Here is a 19,259-nt window from a genome sequence, read left to right on the forward strand (position 1 = left end):
TGGCTAGACAGTTTTAACAAATCTCAGCCCCCAGGCAGTTGTTCTTAAAGTCTGCCAATATGTTTTTCTCTCTAAAAGTTGTTCCCATTCATCTGATTCCACTTCATTTGCATGAAATACTGTTTCTTTCATTGGCTTAAATTCACTGTTTACTGCTAAAGAATTCTTTAAATCTGGCTGATCTGACCAATCTTTCTCTGAGAGTAGCCACTCTGGTCCTTCAAACCACTCCCCTCGACCATCTTTTCAATATTTGCCCCTGGCTTCCTATGTCTGCAATATTACTGTTTGATGGACAGTATCTCCACTTAATGTCAAGCTTGTCTGTTATCTCTGCAATTTTCCTTGCTCTGCTTGCAACAAAGACTTTCCATAATTTTCCTGGATTTGTAATCCAGAAAAGTGCTACCATGCTATCCATCCATATATTAACTGAGGTAATAGGCAATCCCTTAAGTGCACTATGAACATTAATGGCCATATTGGCAGCCATTTGTCCACTTACTAGTTCCAGCCTTGCAATGGATGTATTTCGCTTTGATATCCTTGATTTTGATGTCAAAAGGCCTTTCACAATGCCTGTTTCATGTTGTATTAATGCAATTAATACAATACTGATGAGCATGCAACTGCACTTGCGTCTGCAAATATATGGAGATTTATTCCTTTCACTCTTCTGTTCTCTTTAATTAAACTCCTAGGAACCTTGACATTTTTCAGTTGTTCTACCCATTTTAAGTAATCTTTGACAAGAGGCTTTGATATCTCTGAATTCCATCCTTTTGTTTCATCACAAGCTTCTCTGTACAATTTTTTTCCTTCTACAAGTGTTGGTGAGACAATACCAAGTGGGTCATATACTCTGCTCAATTGACTTAGCATACTTGCTTTGGTTACTGGATTTTTCTCTGCATTTTTATTTATCTCAATTTCTAAAATATCTTCTCTTTTGTCCCAGCTTAGGCCTAAAATTGTGGATGGGTTTTTCATTTCCTCACTTTCAAGCTCTGCTAAATTTGATTCCCATTTATGCACAGGAAACCTTGCATCTTCAAGAATTGCTGTTGACTGTTGTTTGAATTTCTGTAAACTCTCACAGCTTTCTCCTGTTGCCATCAAATTGTCTACGTAAGTGTTTTCTCTTAGCATTTTGACAGTTTCTTCAAATTCTGTTGTGTCACAATGATCATAATGATACACAAGTGTAGCTCCTAGCATGAAAGCACTGGCTTCTGTGCCAAAGGGCACCCTCAGGAAACGCAAGTGTTCCTCTTTACCTCCCAAAGTGAACAAAAATCTGAAAGCATCTCTGTCTTCACTTTTGATTCCTATTTGCAAAAACGCTTTCTGCACATCTCCAAGAAGTATGCATGGTGACATTCTTGCTCTTATCAATATGTCCCATAGATGTGGTTGTATTGCTAAGCCTTTGTACATACAATCATTGATACTATTAGATGAATGATCAGGTCTTGCACTTGCATCAAAAACCATTCTGACCTTTGTTGTGGTTGCATTTTCACTAACAACAGGCTTATGAGGCATGTAATAAACTCTGCTTCCAGTTGCTGTTTCTGGCACTTTCTCTATAATTTCATTCTCTAACTGGTCTTCTACAATCTTTGTATACTCTTGTTTCAAGCTTTCTTTGTTTTCTAATTTTCTCTCCAGATTTTGCAGTCTCCTTTTGCTTTGAAGTTCATTTGTTTTGGTTAATTTGGCCCCAGGTACCCATGGTACCTTTACTTCATATCTGCCGTCCTCTTTTCTGCAAATATTTTCATGAAATTCTTTCATCACATCAAGCTGATCATTTTCACCTCTATCTTCCACCCCTAAAACATCTAAACTGTAAAGCCTTTCATAGTCACTGGTTTCTCTGGTAAACATACATTGATTGTCTGAAAATTCTCCTCCATGAATCACCCAACCAAAAATTGTGTTTTAATTGTGGGAAGAAAGGACACAGAGAAAACAAGTGTTTTAGTAGAGGATGTTACTACTGCAAAGCAAAACATCATAGCAGCTTATGTCAGAAAGAAGAAAAGAAAGGTTCTGTTCTTACAGGCTACTCTCCATCTCCAGAAGAGACACTGCCACCAATTATACCTGTTGCATCAAATGATGAGACATTATGGGCATTTTTAGACACTGGGTCAGGGAGAAACTTTATTTCAACTGATGCCATCAAGATGCTTAAATTGAAGCCAATCAGACATGAAACAAAGAATATCATGACTGTCAATGGAACAAAGAAGCAAGCACTGCCAATATACAAAGTAGTTGTGAAGTCAGTTGACAACAAAGCATCAGAGGAGATAGAAGTCACAGGAGCAAACCTAAGAGATTTCACAACAATAACAAGGCCTGATTTGAAGGAGCTAAAAACTATGTATAAACACACAAGAGACAAAGCATATTACATGACATCCTCAAGGAAGTACACAATTCATCTAATTCTTGGAGACAAATTCTACTCCAAAATTAAAACAGAAGATATTTTCAAAGGCAAACCAAAAGACCCAATAGTTGAAGGGACAACTTGTTATCTCTAAAATGTTGTTTTCTTTTCTCTGTTGTTTCATATTTGTCACACTTGTCTGACCAGTGCTCTGCATCACAATAAATGCACTTTGGCTTTCTCTTTTCTCTGTTTGAATATCCAGCATACCAGTGCCTTTCTCTTTTTTCTGTCTCCCTGCCTATGTCATCTGGTTTGTTTCTTCTCAGCCATGCATGAATATTCTCAATTAGATCATGCATTTCCCATGTTTCCCACTTCTCATCTATTCTCACTAAATCTGACTTTATGGCTTGAAGCTTATTCAAGGTTGTCATCACAAATCCCTTAAGAACCTCTTTCTCTCCTAGTGTCAAAAGGGCATCACAGTTTTTGCTCAGTTTCTCATAGAAATCTTGAATCTTTTGGTAACTGGGTGATCTTATAACTGGTAAATTTACATCTTCCTCAATGTGTGTGTTTATAACAGTTTGTGTTTGTCCATATTCTTTCTTTAATCTGTCCCATGCTATCTTTAGACCTTCTGAACCTGGCTTCAAATTTGCAATTTTTTCTCTGACTTTTGGATTTACCATTTCCAGCAAGTAGCCAAATTTGATCTCATCACCAAATCCTTTGTTTAATACTTGTGTTGTAAACATATTTTCAAATCTCACCCAATCTGACAGAGTGCCGTTAAACTGTGTAACCCTAAGCTCTGGCAATTTTGAATAATTTGCTTTAGCTCAAGCTTCTAACTCCAATTTTCTTTCTGCTAATTTCATTTCAGCTTCCATTCTCTTTTCCCATATTTGCTGCTCTCTTAAATATTTTTCCTCACTTAGCTTTCTTAGAAAATCTGCTTGTAATCTCTGTTGTGCTATAAATCTTTCTTCTTGTAAATGAAATTCTCTCTCTTTAACTCTATTCTCCTTCTCCTTGATTTGATTCTCATTTTCTTTCAATGCAGCAATAAGCTTTTCTTTGTCATAAAGCTGCTTTAAAAATTTCTCTTTTGTTTACTTTTTCCATGGTCTCACTGCCCTGGCTGATTTGCCTTCATCTATTTTTAGCTCTTCAAACTGCAGTATCAAATCTGAAATCTTTCAATGAATTTGTTCTATTCTCTTAGTCACAATCTCAATCTCCCTATAATCCTTACCCTCCAATAACTCGTTTGTTTGCTCAGTGAAAAATGTTAATTTCGTGATCTCTTTCTCGATTTCAAGATCCCTTGATTTCTCAATCTCCTCTGAAGTTGGCCTAACTTCTTCGCCTTCTTGTGTCATGATTTCTCAAGCTCGTCCTGGCAGGGTCGCCACAAATGTACCGAATTTGTAAACTTTGTCAAGGTACACCCTCACAAATTGTAGCAGGGTCGCCAGATGTACCAAATTGTTTAGGCACACCGTCACTAATTGTAATAATCCCGAAAATTGTCTTCTCACGCTCCTATTTTGTAACAAAACTCAATATGCTCACGAAAATCCAAAAAAACGGCCTAAAAACTAGGTCCCAGTCCTAATCTAACTACACGTCATAAATGTACTTTGCGGACTAGCGCAACGGAACGAACAAAACAATGTAACAAATAACTAACTAAAATCAGTTTAGGAATGTGGGTAGCCCTAGATCGAATCCTCCAGGGGTGGGGCAGCACAGAAGCTTATTCCTTCGAATTGCAGGTAGATTTAGTCTTCTCTTGGGGAGTCGTTTCCTTTGAATTCGTTTTTGTGGTTTTTCTCTCTGACAACATTTGCATTGGTCGGAATTCAGGCTGGATCCGCGCCTGGTAGCAGTCCCAAATGAGCAGCACCACGGCTCACCAGCATAAGCAGCACTGTAACGGACCAAGGTAAACAGCACTGTAACAGATCAAAGTAAGCAGCACCGTAACGAATCAAAGTAAGCAGCACCGTAACGAATCAAAGTAAGCAGCACCGTAACGAATCAAAGTAAGCAGCACCGTAGCGAATCAAAGTAAGCAGCACCGTAACGAATCAAAGTAAGCAGCACCGTAACGAATCAAAGTAAGCATCACCGTAACGAATCAAAGTAAGCAGCTCCGTAACGAACTAAAGTAAGCAGCACCGTAACGAACTAAAGTAAGCAGCACCGTAACGAATCAAAGTAAGCAGCACCGTAACGAATCAAAGTAAGCAGCACCGTAACAAATCAAAGTAAGCAGCACCGTAACGAACTAAAGTAAGCAGCACCGTAACGAATCAAAGTAAGCATCACCGTAACGAATCAAAGTAAGCATCACCGTAACGAATCAAAGTAAGCAGCTCCGTAATGAACTAAAGTAAGCAGCACCGTAACGAACTAAAGTAAGCAGCACCGTAACGAATCAAAGTAAGCAGCACCGTAACGAATCAAAGTAAGCAGCACCGTAACGAATCAAAGTAAGCAGCACCGTAACGAACTAAAGTAAGCAGCACCGTAACGAATCAAAGTAAGCATCACCGTAACGAATCAAAGTAAGCATCGCCGTAACGAATCAAAGTAAGCAGCACCGTAACGAATCAAAGTAAGCCGCCGTAATGGACAAAAGCTATCAGTGGCATAATGGACCGAAATACGATATTGTACAAATGTAACGATAAGGGTTCTTGTCATGACGGTGAAGAACCAGTTAATAACCAGCTCGTTGATCGAGCGATGGGCTAGGCCAAAGAGCCTAAGCCCCGAACACGTAACGCACAAAAGATATCCCTTCTTTTATCTTAACTCTAATGATTCAAGAGAGAGCGCACCCGCAACCCTCCGCCCTATTTCCTCGACACTGACGCTCTGGAACCCAGGCTAACTAATAACATAAACAGAAGCTAATTAAAAGGACAATACGAGCGTCACACTACATGTCGAAAAACAAACAAAGGCAGACAGGACTTAACAGAACATGTGACTTTAACATGCAACGAGAACATTACTAAATTGAATAAATATACAATCCAAACCGTTACACAAAGGAGCAAAGTTTAATGTAGAGTCAGGGTGTGACTACGTGTAAGACGATCGTTCACTTTTCTCTTATTTTTTTGGTTTAAGGAAACATCATTCTGAAAGTTCGGACAAAATCAAAGTACACAACGCATGAAGATAATTGAAATATAATGATTTCCTCATGAATGTGACATTGAAAATAAAAAACATGACAGTATCTTATCCTTGCATTGCTGTCTTTATGTTTCCATGGTCATGTTAGTGCAGATATTACGTTTTGTGAACGTCCTGTTCTTACGACTTTAAGAAAATCTTACTAAAGTATCATATCATCATCGAAGTTAATTTTAAATATTATGTTTTTATACAGTGTTTTCTTTTACATGATTTGCTTTTCCCAGATTTTCAGCATATCCCGGTTTTCAGGCAAAGCTTCTTCTGATGAAAATTCCAAGAATTCATTTGCGCTCAGATTCTCCACCACAAATTTGCAGTTTGGATTCATACTGCATTGGTGAAAAGCTTTTTGGATAATGATTGAGCTGCTTCCACCACCTGCGTCAACGTTACCAGGGTTTGAAACAAGATTGAAGGTAGATGCAAATTGGTCTTCAGTAGCAACACCAAGATGCATCGTTAATGCAACCATTATCCATGCTGATGTGTACATTTTCCTTGTAGCTTTGGAGAAGAAGTAAAAGGAATTTGAATTGGCAAACAGGGAATATCTAGCTTTATTATTTAGTTCTTTTATCACTTTAGCGAGGATCATAAAAACGCACCATATACGCTAATCTTTATTGGGCAAAGTTTAAACTTGCTCTTTCAATTTTAATTATAGGACAATAAGCCCATTCAGAGATTTAAATAATCTCAAATTTGCCCCTGGAATCAAGCCGAAAGGAATTCAAAGTCAAATTTTTAAGATTTGCTTTAAAAAAATCTTATCTAAAGTATAACCGAAATTTCTTGATTTTCAAAGAAAACTTATGACCTGAACTGGATCGGGTTCAGGCCAAAATGGACCAATTTGGGAACACAGTTCTTCATCAGATGTATTGATAAAAGTTTCACATACACGTCGACTCAAAAACCCCTAAACGGAAAACTTTTCTTTAGCAAAAAAAACCAAATAATAATGCTTTGACGGTCTTTGCAATTAAATTGCATTATACAGTGAAATTCTGATATAACGAACCCTGGATATAACGAACTTCCCGGTATAACGAACTAAATGTTTGGTCTCTTGGATTCTGCCTAACGAACTCCTTACAAATTCTCCCGGTATAAGGAACCCCGGATAAAACGAACTCTCGTTATCACGAACCAGTTTTTCGAACCCTTTCACCTTAATTACCTTCGATATAGCAAACTTTTTATAAATTTTTCATATGTTATTTTTGTTTATTTATTTTCGGTGTTCATTCACCACTTTATCTTGGGAGAAACCATTTTTGTAATCGGCAAAACATGCCTAAGATACATTTCAAGCACTGGCTGATATAAAAAAAGTTTGATTGCGTCAAAAATTACTGCGAATAGGTATATTGGCACTAACGAATACCTTTTTACATAGGTATCATTGGCAATGAAAACTTTATTAAGAGACTCAGATTGAGAAGCAGCAGAAGATAGCCTAAACAAGCCCACCGCAGGTTTTTTAGGCGTAAACTGCGAAAGTACCCAAAAAACCTTTTCTCTCTTTTTATCAATGTTTTTATCAAACTCACGATATAACGAACTATTTTCTGGTTCCTTTCAAAGTTCGTTATATCGAAACTCCACTGTATAGACAAACAATTTATGGTCTGAGCCTTTTTATGTTAGAAAACTGATGATATCATCTAGGTATTTCTTTACAAGATGTATTTGTTTAACTTGTTGACTTAAGTCCCAAACTTAGTTTCGGTAATGTATTTGTAAAGCAAAAATGTTTAGAAACCTAAAACTTTGTTAGTGGGCGACATCAAACTAATACGTGTCCTTACGTCATTGACATAGCTAAACAAGGGCTGAATTTCTTAATAAGCAAGTATTAATATCGTTTGTTGAACGTACCAGATTGGCGTGAAAAACTGTTGTATACCTTTGCTTTAGCCAACCTTTTCTTGAAAAAAGCACAATGTTTTCTTGGTTGTTGAGTTGTATTGACAAAATTTCAGAACACTCTTCCCACAGTCGTTTGCGGAAATGCAATTGGGACAGAGGAGCTGATAACTTATGAAGGTCAGTGGCAGTGTTGTCGAAAAGTGGGCAAAGGGGCAAATTGCCGCCGGACCTCATCAAAAGGAGTGCTGCATGAGGTATGTCGGAATTTCACCTCTATATATAAACTTTGAGTTTAACAATTACTTTAAAAGTACGCAATCTGTTTAACATGCTTAGCCATTAACAAATGTTAAAGGAGGGCTGCAAGAAAATCAAAGAGGGTTACCTCGCAGTCTCTCTGCTTTTCTTGATTACTTGTAAGGGACTTGCTCTGAACATTGCCCTATGGCCTTAAACACTTTCCAGTGGTCTTCATTGATAAATGGTTCAATTAAAGCAAGTATAAAAGATCATATAAGCACCATAGCAATCAATAGCAACACCTACCGATGTGATATTCAACTTGCATAGTACCCATGTTTATATATTCTGTTCCACCTGCGTGAAAATAGTTTGTAATTAAACTTGGCTAAACACATATACCGCCAATTTTCAAAAACATGAGAACGTCTTATTAAAAAAGCCAAGAACCTCAATCTTCTTTCCCGTGTCATTGACCACTTTCATAAAGAAACTATAGGCGACAATAACCATTAACAGGTACATTATTTTTATCAATTCAGCTATGAAGGAGACCTAACAGTGAGGATGACGAGGAGAAATGCTGAAATGTGAAAGTACCGCTTACTAATCACAAAATCTTTCAGTCAAGGAAGTTCGGTCTATATTCAAATAGTTCTCTTCCCATTCATCGATAGTCCTGCAGAATGCAACATAAGAATAATTTATCACATTGCTTCACTGATGTCGAAGTGCACATTATTTGCCAAAAGAGAACCTAACAGTAACAAGTGCATGGGGCGTAGCCAAAGGGAGGGGGTGTAGAGGATGTTTCAGCCTTCAAACTTGGATTTGTCGACAAATATATAAAGAAATGTCTAGAGTCTAGGTTTACTATTTATTGCTGCAATGTTTTAAACTTTGAAGATGTAATAAAAGCATTAAAAATATTCATAAATATCATGCACTCCTTTCCTGTCTAAAAATTATTTGTTTATCATTCTCAAATGGCTCAAGATTTCACTGGAAGACGTCGTCAACAGTCAAACCTTTGTAGATCTGATCTACCGTTCCCAACAATATTTTTAGCTTTGCCTCTTTTTAAGGAACACCTACTTAAAAAATACTGACCACTTTCCGTATAGAAAACTAATGCTGTGAATCCTTAAATTAGCCGCCCCCTTGCACACTTAATTCTAAGGTGCAGCCACAATTTTTGCAACGATACAACAGATTTGTGCAGTGATAAACGGGGAAAGTGTGCAGTGGTAAAACTAGTACTTATAGTCTTGGCAGAAAAATGTTTCCTCTTTTTCGCAAGCTTCAACGTAACACGGCTATGAAAATAAATTTTGGCAGCCATAGCCATAAAGAGAGGGAAGCAGAAATTACCTAGGGCCACAAAGAAAGGGGAGAGGGCCCAGGGCTTCAAGGTCTAGGAGATCTCAAAAATAGTAAGCTTCATTTAAAAAAATTTTATAAATCAAAATTTAAAAAGGTATGCATACAAAATTAGAAAATGATTTAAACGAATACAAAAAAATGACTGCAAGAAAAATTCTGAAATCTATTTTAAGCTAATCTAAAGGGCAATCAATCAGTCAAAAAAATTGGGGGGGGGGGCTAAAACCGTATAAAAAGAGGGTTTACTGGTAGTGTATTACCTAATATTTGGCATTTTTGCAAAAATTGAGGGGCTAAAGCCCCCACAGCCCCCCCTGCTCCGCGGTGCCTGGTAATTCCTATACCGCCCATATCTATTGTTATATTTTGCAGTGTAATGATTATACAGCCCTCGCCCATTATTCCCCCAAACACATATATATCCCAGTAGAAAATTGTTTTAGGGACTCAGACTTAGACTAAGTTTAGAGTTCATACTGTAGGTGCTTGAGAAAAGCCTCAGTAGTGTAAAACGTATGTTTGTTGATCTGAAAAGACACAAAAACGTCAATAAGTTGTATTTTTCTCTCCATCCTGCTGAAACATTTTACAAGAGAGACAGTTGAAAATGGGATAGAAAGGATAAATGAACTTGCCAGGGTATGATTGGTTAATCTTGGTGACCCAGCAACAATGCTGTGAAGGTGTGCCGTGATTTCCTTTAACAAACTCTGTATACACATCTAACAAGTCTTAGACAAATTCTTCTACAGTTTACTTTGAGGTTTCTACCCCGGTCGATTGAACGGCTAACATTAAGATTCGCAAAAAATAACATCTGCGTCATTGTTACTTCAATGCAAAATCAACAAATTTTATAAAAAATTGGTGTAGCTGGTTGCAAAATAACATTGTCTGACACTAAAAAATCGCGGACCAAAAAGGATTTATTTTGCACCCCTTTCCACATCTGTATGGCAAGTACCGCCACTGTACCAAACTCTTAAGGCCAGGTTCCAATTGATTCGCACTATTCGCGCGACTGAGCGAAAGCACTTCTGAGTATGAGCAACACCAAACTTCCTCTTTCACTGTCAATGCACGACCATTTGCAAAGTCGTTCAACTCAGTTGATTTGTCGATTCGACCATTCGCTGATTTGTCGAATCGCTTTGGCAACAGTCGCGCGACCAGAGCAAATAGGAAACCCGCTCTTTTTACTTAAAAATACTCTCAAGTATTACCTCTTTGTTGCGTAAACCATTTAAATTTTTTGATCAATGCATTCGGTGCTCGAAGAGGCAATGATGTTTCTAACATCGTTTGTCCTGTATGTTTGTCCATTCTCTTCTGTACCAATACTATGATTATTCTTCAGCAAGCAATCTTACCAGGACTTGCAATTAGTGATGCTTCGTGATTTGAGATGCAATGACACAACACTCTAAATAATTTCCCAATTCAAGATCAACAACGCAACATTCCCATGGAAGCCAGAAAACGCGGATACCATTATCCCATGGGTCTCTTTGTAACGCCGCAGGCAGATGGTTTTGTAGATAGCCAATCAGCAATCAATAAATAAAGGTCGTGGCAATTTCTAGATTCTTGAACCTTTTTAATTCAAGTGAGTATGGATGCCAATTGGAAATCGGGTTGTGTTGAAAGCAAAATTAATTCTAAATTTGAGAAGATCATACAAATACGACCAGCAAGGCTCATCAAGCACCAAACATTCTGATTTTTCACATATACCGTATGTGAAAAATTTGCACATAATAGACTTAGATATGTACATATTATGACATAGATAGGTACATATGGGCATTCTATGAGACTATGTATGGCCGTTTTTCCAGGCCAAACAAATGTGGCCGTAATAACGAGGTGGTCGTATTAACGAAGTGGCCGTAAGGCGGGGTTCCACTGTATGCACATATTAGACCCAAATATGCACATATTAGACCCAAATATGCACATATTAGACCCAAATATGCACATATTAGACCCAAATATGCACATATTAGACCCAAATATGCATATATTAGACCCAAATATGCACATATTAGACCCAAATATGTACATATTAGACCCAAATATGCACATATTAGACCCAAATATGCGCCTGTAGCCAGTAATGTGACTGCAACTGAAGTGACTATAAGAGGAGTCGACTGTATCACATAGTATCTTGGTATTACCTATGAGCGTAGCGGTTACAAAAGGTTTAAGGGGGCTTAGCATGGATCTTACCCGAATATAATTGCTTCGTTGAGAAACAATTTCCAAAATGGAGACTGAAATCTTAAAAATGTTGCCTGATTAGTGGGGCTTCAGTCCTCCCAGCTCCTGTCTCTTACGCCTATGGTACCACTTTTGGTTGAAGCAGAAAATATAAACACGATTAAAACTATGAGCAAACTTTGGGTAAAATATAGAGTTTTGACGGAGCCCTAGAAGCATGGCGGTCAATGACCGTGAGGAACGGCGATGATGAGAATGGTACTAGTGAAGGAAGTGTGGAGATCACCTTGGATAACAATCTAAAAAATATTGAGGAAAGGATACGAGCGGACGGATAAGACGAGGAAGAAATCGAAATTACGAGAATGATGCAAGAGGAGCTATCAACAGAAGAAATGCCGCAATTAATGAGCCTTCGGTTCATTGACAGGAAGAACCTGAAGGAAAAAAATTGCAAGTTGATAAAATCATCCCCAATTTAGAAGGAAATAATATCTTACAATGTAACAAGATATTGAAGGCGCCTGGATGCGTAGTTGAACCATTTGTATATGTTAAGAAGGAGAGGAATACCGGAGGAAAGACAGAACCTTGGTGAAAGAAACGACTCACTAACCAAATAAATGAACTGAGAAAGGAGATCAACAACACCATGAAAAATGAAGAGTCAAGGGCAAGACTAACTGCAAAATATAAAGTCAAAGAAATGGGATACAAAGTTATAATCGAGGAGCTGAAACAAAGGGTGACTGCAAAGAGTGAAAAAATAAAAAGGTACGAGAATAGAATAGAACAATATCAACAAAACAGACTCTTTGAAAATAACCAGAAGAGATGGTTTGAGCGTTTAGAGGGTACAGAAAGAGGTGGAGATGGGATAAGGTACAGAAAGAGGTGGAGATGGGATAAGGTACCGAAAGAGGTGGAGATGGGATAAGGTACAGAAAGAGGTGGATATGGGATAAGGTACAGAAAGAGGTGGAGATGGGATAAGGTACAGAAAGAGGTGGTGATGGGATAAGGTACAGAAAGAGGTGGAGATGGGATAAGGTACAGGAAGAGGTGGAGATGGGATAAGGTACAGAAAGAGGTGGAGATGGGATAAGTGAGGCAGAGGCATCAAGAAATGTTTGGAAAGGGATATGGGAGAAAGATATCAAACATAATAAAGGATTAAGAAATAATTGGATTAAGAAAGTCGAGACAGAGGCAGGGAAAGCTGCCAGTAAGCAGGCTTATCGTAGTGTAAAAACAGAAAGGTTAAGGAAACAAGCTAATAAGCTCTCGAACTGGAAGTCACCTGGCTACTGGATTAAGAACATTAAGTCCCTTCATGTGAAAATGTCTGCAATGTTGAATGAATGCCTCATCTCGATGATGCCCCTACCTGGTTGACGAAAGGAAAAATGTCCTTATTATCAAAGACAAAACCAAAAGAAATGAGGCTAGAAATTATAGACCGATTACATGTTTAAGGTTGTGTGGACACACGAACTGATTGTTACCAAAAAGGTTGTAAAAAAAATCAAGAGGCACTAAAGATCAATTATTCATTGACAAGACTATCATACGCAACTGCAAGAAACGGCAAATCGGTCTGGCAATATGCTGGATCGATTACAAAAAAGCTTTTTATATGGTTTCCCATTCTTGGATTCTGAAGTGCCTTGATATCTTCAAAATCGCTGATAACATCAAAATATTTTTGAAGAAAAGGATAAAAATTGGGGAAACAGAGTTGACAGCTGGAGGGGAAAGTCTTAGAAAAGTGAGAATAAAACGGGATATTTTCCAAGGGGACAGTCTATCACCTCTTTGGTTTGTTATCAGTTTGATTCCTATATCATTCATACTACGCAAAGTAAAAGCTGGATATGATGTCAGAAAAGCCGGTCCAACAATAGACCATTTTCTATACATGCATGACCTGAAATTATTTGGATACCCGGATAAATAAAGTTCGTGATTTCAGTAAGGAAGGAGTTTGGTATAAGCAATTGCGCGGTTTTAGTCATGAAGAAAGGAAGATTGATCCACAGTGAAGGTATTGAGATCCCATCTGGTGGCAGAATAAAGGAGATTGATGCAGATAACGGGTACAAATATTTAGGTTTTCTGGAAGCAGATGACATTAAAGACATCGAAATGAAAGAAAAAATAAGAGCAGAATATGTACGGCGAGTAACGAAGATCTTGAAATCTCATCTTACTAGTAGAAATGTGGTGACTGCTATCAATCCCAGAGCAGCAGTGGCGGACTGGCCCATGTTCATAGAGATGCCCACGTTATATACAAACGAAAGCGAGGTTAGCGTAATAATTAAGTATGTTAATTGATGACATATAATCCTACTACAGATCAGCTGTCACACAGTCTCATCTACAGCTTCTTGATGGGCAGTTGCTCAGAACTTGCTACCTTGAACACCTCAGTCAAGTGTTCTAGCAACCTGGTCACTTCACTTCAACAAATAAACATAAATCAGCAGCTCTTTGCCTACCTTGCAGTTGCCTTGAGACTTTGGCAGATAGTTTTGCATTGATGAATTCATTGACAGACACAGTTGCGTGAGGTTGATGAATCTAAAAAAATACATTAAAAACGTTCAGAGAATATAACAATCCATTATCACACAAACTGGTTAGCTAGAGCAGCAAATTCAGTCGCATCTTAACCTATAAACTGATGGTATTACATATATCATTAGCTTATGATGTCAAAATAATTGATAAACCAATTCTAGTTTCTTTTTCAAAATTAAACACAAACTTACATCAAGTAGAGTGTGTTTCTCTTCAAAGACCAGAACAGGCGAATATTATCAATAAATCAAGGAAAACAATAAAATTTGGCAAAAGGGCCCCATCTTGGCAGAAAAAGGGCCCCATTTTAGGAATGTGAAGCCTTACGATGTCCCATTACGAATGATAAGCGTCATGGATTACATCAAAACTAAGGTTTAATATAGCGTCATTGCATGTGGTTGTAAAAAGGATTGTGTCAAAATTAAAAAAAGTATGATTTGTGTAAGTTATGGGAGGTAAATAGGGAACTGGAACTTTTAATGAGATGGAATTTACTGGAATTTTGATTTTTTATGGACCCAGGTTTAGTTTTTATGCACAACATTAGTTGTAGAGTTCACCTAAATTTTTGCCAGTGGCGAAGGTCGAAGCTAGCAACAAAGAAAACAGTTGTGATTCAGTAGTTAACTTTAAAACAAACTCAGCGTTAATTATTTATTTTCTCAAGCCATGTCATTAAGATAATGCAATGCGAATGATACTTCAACGGGGACTGCTGCATCTTCTTAAAGATTTTTCTACCGAATACTCCTCATGGGAGCCACACCCTCTGCAAAGCGAATCAGTGTACTTTGCTTTGTAGTTTGCTATTAGGTCTTACATCTTTAGATTAGGCTTCAGTAGGGATGAGGCTTCCTCACACCTCAGATATTCTTTCATTTTAAACTAACTTTCCTTGGAGGTTTGTTGTCTTATTATTTTTAACTTTGTTTTCTACGAGAAGGTATCTTGCGCAAAAGTTGCTGAAATCCAAATCAGACCAAATTTTCATTATTTAATGTTAAATTTCAATCAGATTACTCTGCCCCCATTTGTCATCAACAGCTCAACTTTGCTATTCCTGCTACATATGTTTTGTTGCTTAAAAATTGATCGATTTTGATAAAGTGTTCACTTGACCACGCCTCAATTTTCAGACCACAACCACCTGGGCCTCCCTCAGTTTTTCATGGCCGATTAAAAATTTTGAGCCAGTCCGCCACTGCAGAGCAGTATCGATTATAATGTACAGTGCTGGAATCGTTGGATGGACTGAGAAGGAACTGAAAGACCTGGACAGGAAAACAAGAAAGTTGATGAAAATTGTATTGTATGTTCCACAAAAAAGGTGATGTGGACAGGCTGTATCTAAAAACAGCAGAATATGGACAAGGACTGATCAGTGTAGAAGATTGTATTTTGATTGAAAAGAACTGCTTGTATGTATATATCTCAGAAAGCAAGGAAAAGATGCTCAAAGTGGTTAAAAATGAAGGAACTGTTGTTATTGGAAAAACAAAGGAGGAAATATTAGAAAACAGAAGAGAGAATCTGAAACGCAAAAACCTACATAGCGTTTTTTAAAAAAATACTGGGTTTAGAGTTGAGCAGACGTGGAATTAGTTAAGGAAAGGAAATTTGAAGAAAGCCACAGAAGGAACTATCATGGCAGCACAAGAGCAAGCTATCAGAACAAGGTCTATTAGACATTGCATCGACAAAGAGAAAATCATCTCCTCATTGTGCAGACTCTGTGGAGAGAGAGATGAAACGATAGCCCATTTTTTGTCTGAGTGCAAGATCCTTTGCCAGACACAGTACAAGAAATAGCGTCATTATAAAATTGTGCAGGTTGTTTATTGGCAGCTTTGCAAAGCTTATGACCTAGAACACATAGAAAAGTGGTATGATCATCATCCAGAAAAGGAAACAGAAAATAAAAAAGCCAAAATCCTTTGGGATATGAAGATACAGACTGATAAGATCTTGGGGCACTCGAGACCAGATATTGTAGATTTTGAGAAGGAGAGTAGAACATGCAAGATTGTGGACGTGGCATGCCCTTTTGACACCCGAGTTGCTGAAAAGGAGAGGGAGAAAGTGGACAAGTACCAGGAACTGAAATACAAATTGAAGAGGATTTGAAACTGCAGTAAAAGTAACAGTGATTCCCGCAGTTTTTGGTGCTTTGGGTACCATCCCAAAGGACTTCCATAAATGGATTAATAAGTTCAATCCTAACATATACTTTGGAACCTTACAAAAGGCCTTCTTTGAAAACCAAGGTCTTGTTGGAACAGCGAGGACCCTAAGACATGCTCTGAAGATCGGAGGTTGTGGGTAGCAACTTGATGCTCAGCCAAATAAAGCCACCCATTGTACATCATTGAAGCTGAGATGAACAAGAAATAATAATGATAATGGAAACTTTTCACTTTGAATTGCAGTTAAAACTATAATTACAAATCTCACTATTACAAGGTAATTTGTAACTGGCTAGCCTGTTTTTACAAAATAAGACTATTAAAATTGTAGTAATGAGACAAAAAAAAAAATGTTAAAAGGGGAGTAGCTCTGAGTTAGTCCAAGTTTTGTTCCTTAGCTAGTCCATTTTCTATCCTGTGACACCAGCAGCTGCCATTAGGAATTGTCATTAATTTTGTGAGCCCCCCTTGAAAAAAATGCAAGTCTACGCCTATGGTGTTTACAGAATGCAACATTGATGTTTATTGCTAGGACTTTGGTTAGTTCAATGTCTTCTTGACTCGTCAGCCGGCTAAGTTTGTCTTTTAAAGTCAGTATAATAATCCCCTGAATTTTATATGGCCTTCCTAACGGTTGCTGGCGTATGAGTGCCTTGTACAAATCATATACAACCTACAGCACTAGCTACCACAAGGCCCCTGTATCCCCTACATCTGGTATTTAAATACTAGTAAGTATCTAATATGTACAAAAGTTACTAGCAAACTCATGTAAAATATTTTTCAAGCGTTGTCAAAACGTCTGCTATGGAGGAGTTTTTGCAAGCTCCCTTGTCATTTATTATCGTAGCCCCAAACGCAATTGAATGGTCTGTCCCCGTTCATATTGTGCGATCTATAAAATAAATTATCTACAATTGATCTAGTTCATCGAATCCAAAGATCCAAGGCATATGTAATTGTTTGTGCGCTATTTCGGTCATCTCTAAAATCATAATTCGGTGTTGAATCTGCAAATACTGGAGCATTTGCCTCTGTTAAACCAATACAGTGATCTGCCTGTCCACACGCACTGCCACCAGTGGCGGCCTGGCAGGGGGGGGGCCGGGGGGCTGATACGACCGACTTGTCTGATTATTAGGTCTCTAGGAGGTCAGCAGAGACAAAAAAGACGCCTTAAAATTCAAATCTTTATTGGGGCGCACGCCGCCATACCCCCTAGAACAGTCTCACTTCAAGGGCACTTCTTTGTGCCCCTTCACTACTGTATTATCTAGACAAAACATTTGTACTGTTCCCAGAGGCGAAAAAATTAATCAATTTTCTAGAGGATTGTCAGGAAACTAACAGTTAAATTCCTTTGTGTGAAGAACACAGCACTTATAGTGCACACAGACTGTGTTTAGGGTGTCAGGGGACAGTCTGTGTTTATGGTGTTCGGACTTATGCCCCCCTTCCAGGGAAAATTTTGATTTTCGATGAGTCTCTTTGGCTCTGCTGGCCGTCAGAGACCTAATTAACAGACAATTTGGTTGTTTAATTGCTTTATCCTAGATTAGTCCATATGCTGTATCTCAAGTCACTTCCACGAAGGTACAGTTTTAAGTGCACAAGATAACAAGAAAAAACGCTAACAAGTGCATTCAAAGCTTATTACCCTTATTAGGTTTTATCATAAAGGATAAATTAAACAGATGACTTTTAACTCAAAACATGGACTTCATGTTTCTGACGCGTAGATCCTTCAGGCTTTTTTTTCAAATGCATACATTGATTTTGACAAGAAAGTTTGGTCGGGCCTAATTTTCTTAACGGTTGCGTTTGGCCTTTAATAATATTTTTTTAAAGCTCGGTGGAATATTTACTTCATTTTGTATCAAATGACATGATGCATTCAAAGATATGTTAGAAATACATTTTCTAGCCTTATGAGTAACTGGAATCCTCCACTTATTGGCTAGGACCGACTCTTTCCATTATTTGTTACTCCTACATTCCCCTAATTTGCCCGTTGACTGTTAGTCAAGTTGTATGCATTTTTAGAGCTTTTTTAGCTGCCCCAAAGTACAAGTTTAGCAAAACAAAGGTTAATATTTTATCTGGCGCTTTGGATTCCCCTCCAAAGTGCCAAATGAACACAACAGTTACAAAGAGAACAAAACCCTCATTCTACCACATCGTAGGGTACCAAATAAAAAAGTTCCCCAAACATGTTCTTGACACATTTTTATTTAGTTTATCTGCTTGGGTAGGCTTCTAAGAGTTAGTCAATTTTGTACGTGAGTCGGTCCAACTTTTCCTGACACCCCCATGAAAAATAATTTTATTTGCATCCCTGTGCTCATGTGGAGGTCAGTAGATTTTGTCTCTTTGCTTCATTTCTCATGAAAGGGCCAATTTGTCTCAACGATACAACGATAGGGTAGATTTTTTTCCCTATTACAAAGTATCTTGACCAAAGTGGGGGCCTTCAGTCCTCTACTCCCCCCAGTGGCGCCGTACTTGTCATGAAAATAATTTACAACTTTAACTAATTTTTGTGGACTCAACCTTGCCCTCATAAACTTTTTCATCAATCATTGCATCCATTGGCTATGACTTTCGGTAAGGAATGCTTTCGCTTTGCTAATAACGGAGCACTTCCTGCCATACCTGTTCCGTTCTCTAAAATGCAATGTCAGGAAGGTTTATAACAAATATAATATTGCCATTTCAAAATTCGTAAACGGCCCTTTACGAAGTTCAGAGGTGGCGTTTCTGCGTGGCAATAAAGCTCTTCTTGGCGCCCTGCGAAATCTTCGATTGCCCTGCGAAATCGGCTATTTTTAAGATTTGGGGGGGGGTGTCACACGCCCCCCCCCCGGTATTTTCGCCCCTGACTTTGGAGTTCGAGGCATAGCACAAGGCAAATCTTTTATAGCACTTTGATTTCTCAGAAAATCGACAACAATTTGAAAAGTGATAATTGTTTGTGCCAAATTCAAAGCCTGGGTCCAAAGCTTTGAGCAACAACACCTGAGAGGTTCTTCCTTATATAGAATTAGTGATCTTCTAGGATTCTTGTGAATCGTCTTTTTGGACTCCTTTCTTCTTCGATTTATTAGGCAACAAAAAACATCCCGTAAAACGCAAAAATAAAACAATACCAC

At 38.1% G+C, this 19,259-nt stretch overlaps 1 protein-coding gene and 1 non-coding gene across 3 annotated transcripts; both read right to left on the bottom strand.

Moving 5' to 3' along the window:
- Positions 1–219: 219 nt before the first annotated feature.
- Positions 220–4,524, bottom strand: LOC135688398 (uncharacterized). Its single transcript, XR_016144952.1, has 3 exons — positions 3,558–4,524; positions 2,505–3,515; positions 220–1,943 (listed from the first exon to the last, which is right to left on the bottom strand). It is a non-coding gene; the product is annotated as an uncharacterized LOC135688398 (transcript).
- Positions 4,525–5,033: 509 nt separating this feature from the next.
- On the bottom strand, positions 5,034–8,111 carry LOC135688336 (uncharacterized). Of its 2 annotated transcripts, none has more exons than XR_016144937.1 (2): positions 7,505–7,655; positions 5,034–6,127 (listed from the first exon to the last, which is right to left on the bottom strand). XR_016144937.1 is itself a non-coding variant. In XM_089114123.1 (2 exons), the coding sequence occupies exons 1-2, from the start codon at positions 8,070–8,072 to the stop codon at positions 5,826–5,828; spliced, it is 333 nt and encodes a 110-aa protein (XP_088970249.1). In that variant the 5' UTR covers positions 8,073–8,111; the 3' UTR covers positions 5,041–5,825. The 2 variants fall into 2 exon arrangements, 1 of the variants encoding a protein (XP_088970249.1); XM_089114123.1 differs by lacking the exon at positions 7,505–7,655 and adding an exon at positions 8,042–8,111 and having other exon boundaries at positions 5,041–6,127.
- Positions 8,112–19,259: the final 11,148 nt, after the last annotated feature.

Source organism: Rhopilema esculentum, chromosome 19 (genome assembly GCF_057945365.1).
Source record: "Rhopilema esculentum isolate cy_ngs chromosome 19, ASM5794536v1, whole genome shotgun sequence".
Classification (NCBI taxonomy): Eukaryota; Metazoa; Cnidaria; class Scyphozoa; order Rhizostomeae; family Rhizostomatidae; genus Rhopilema; species Rhopilema esculentum.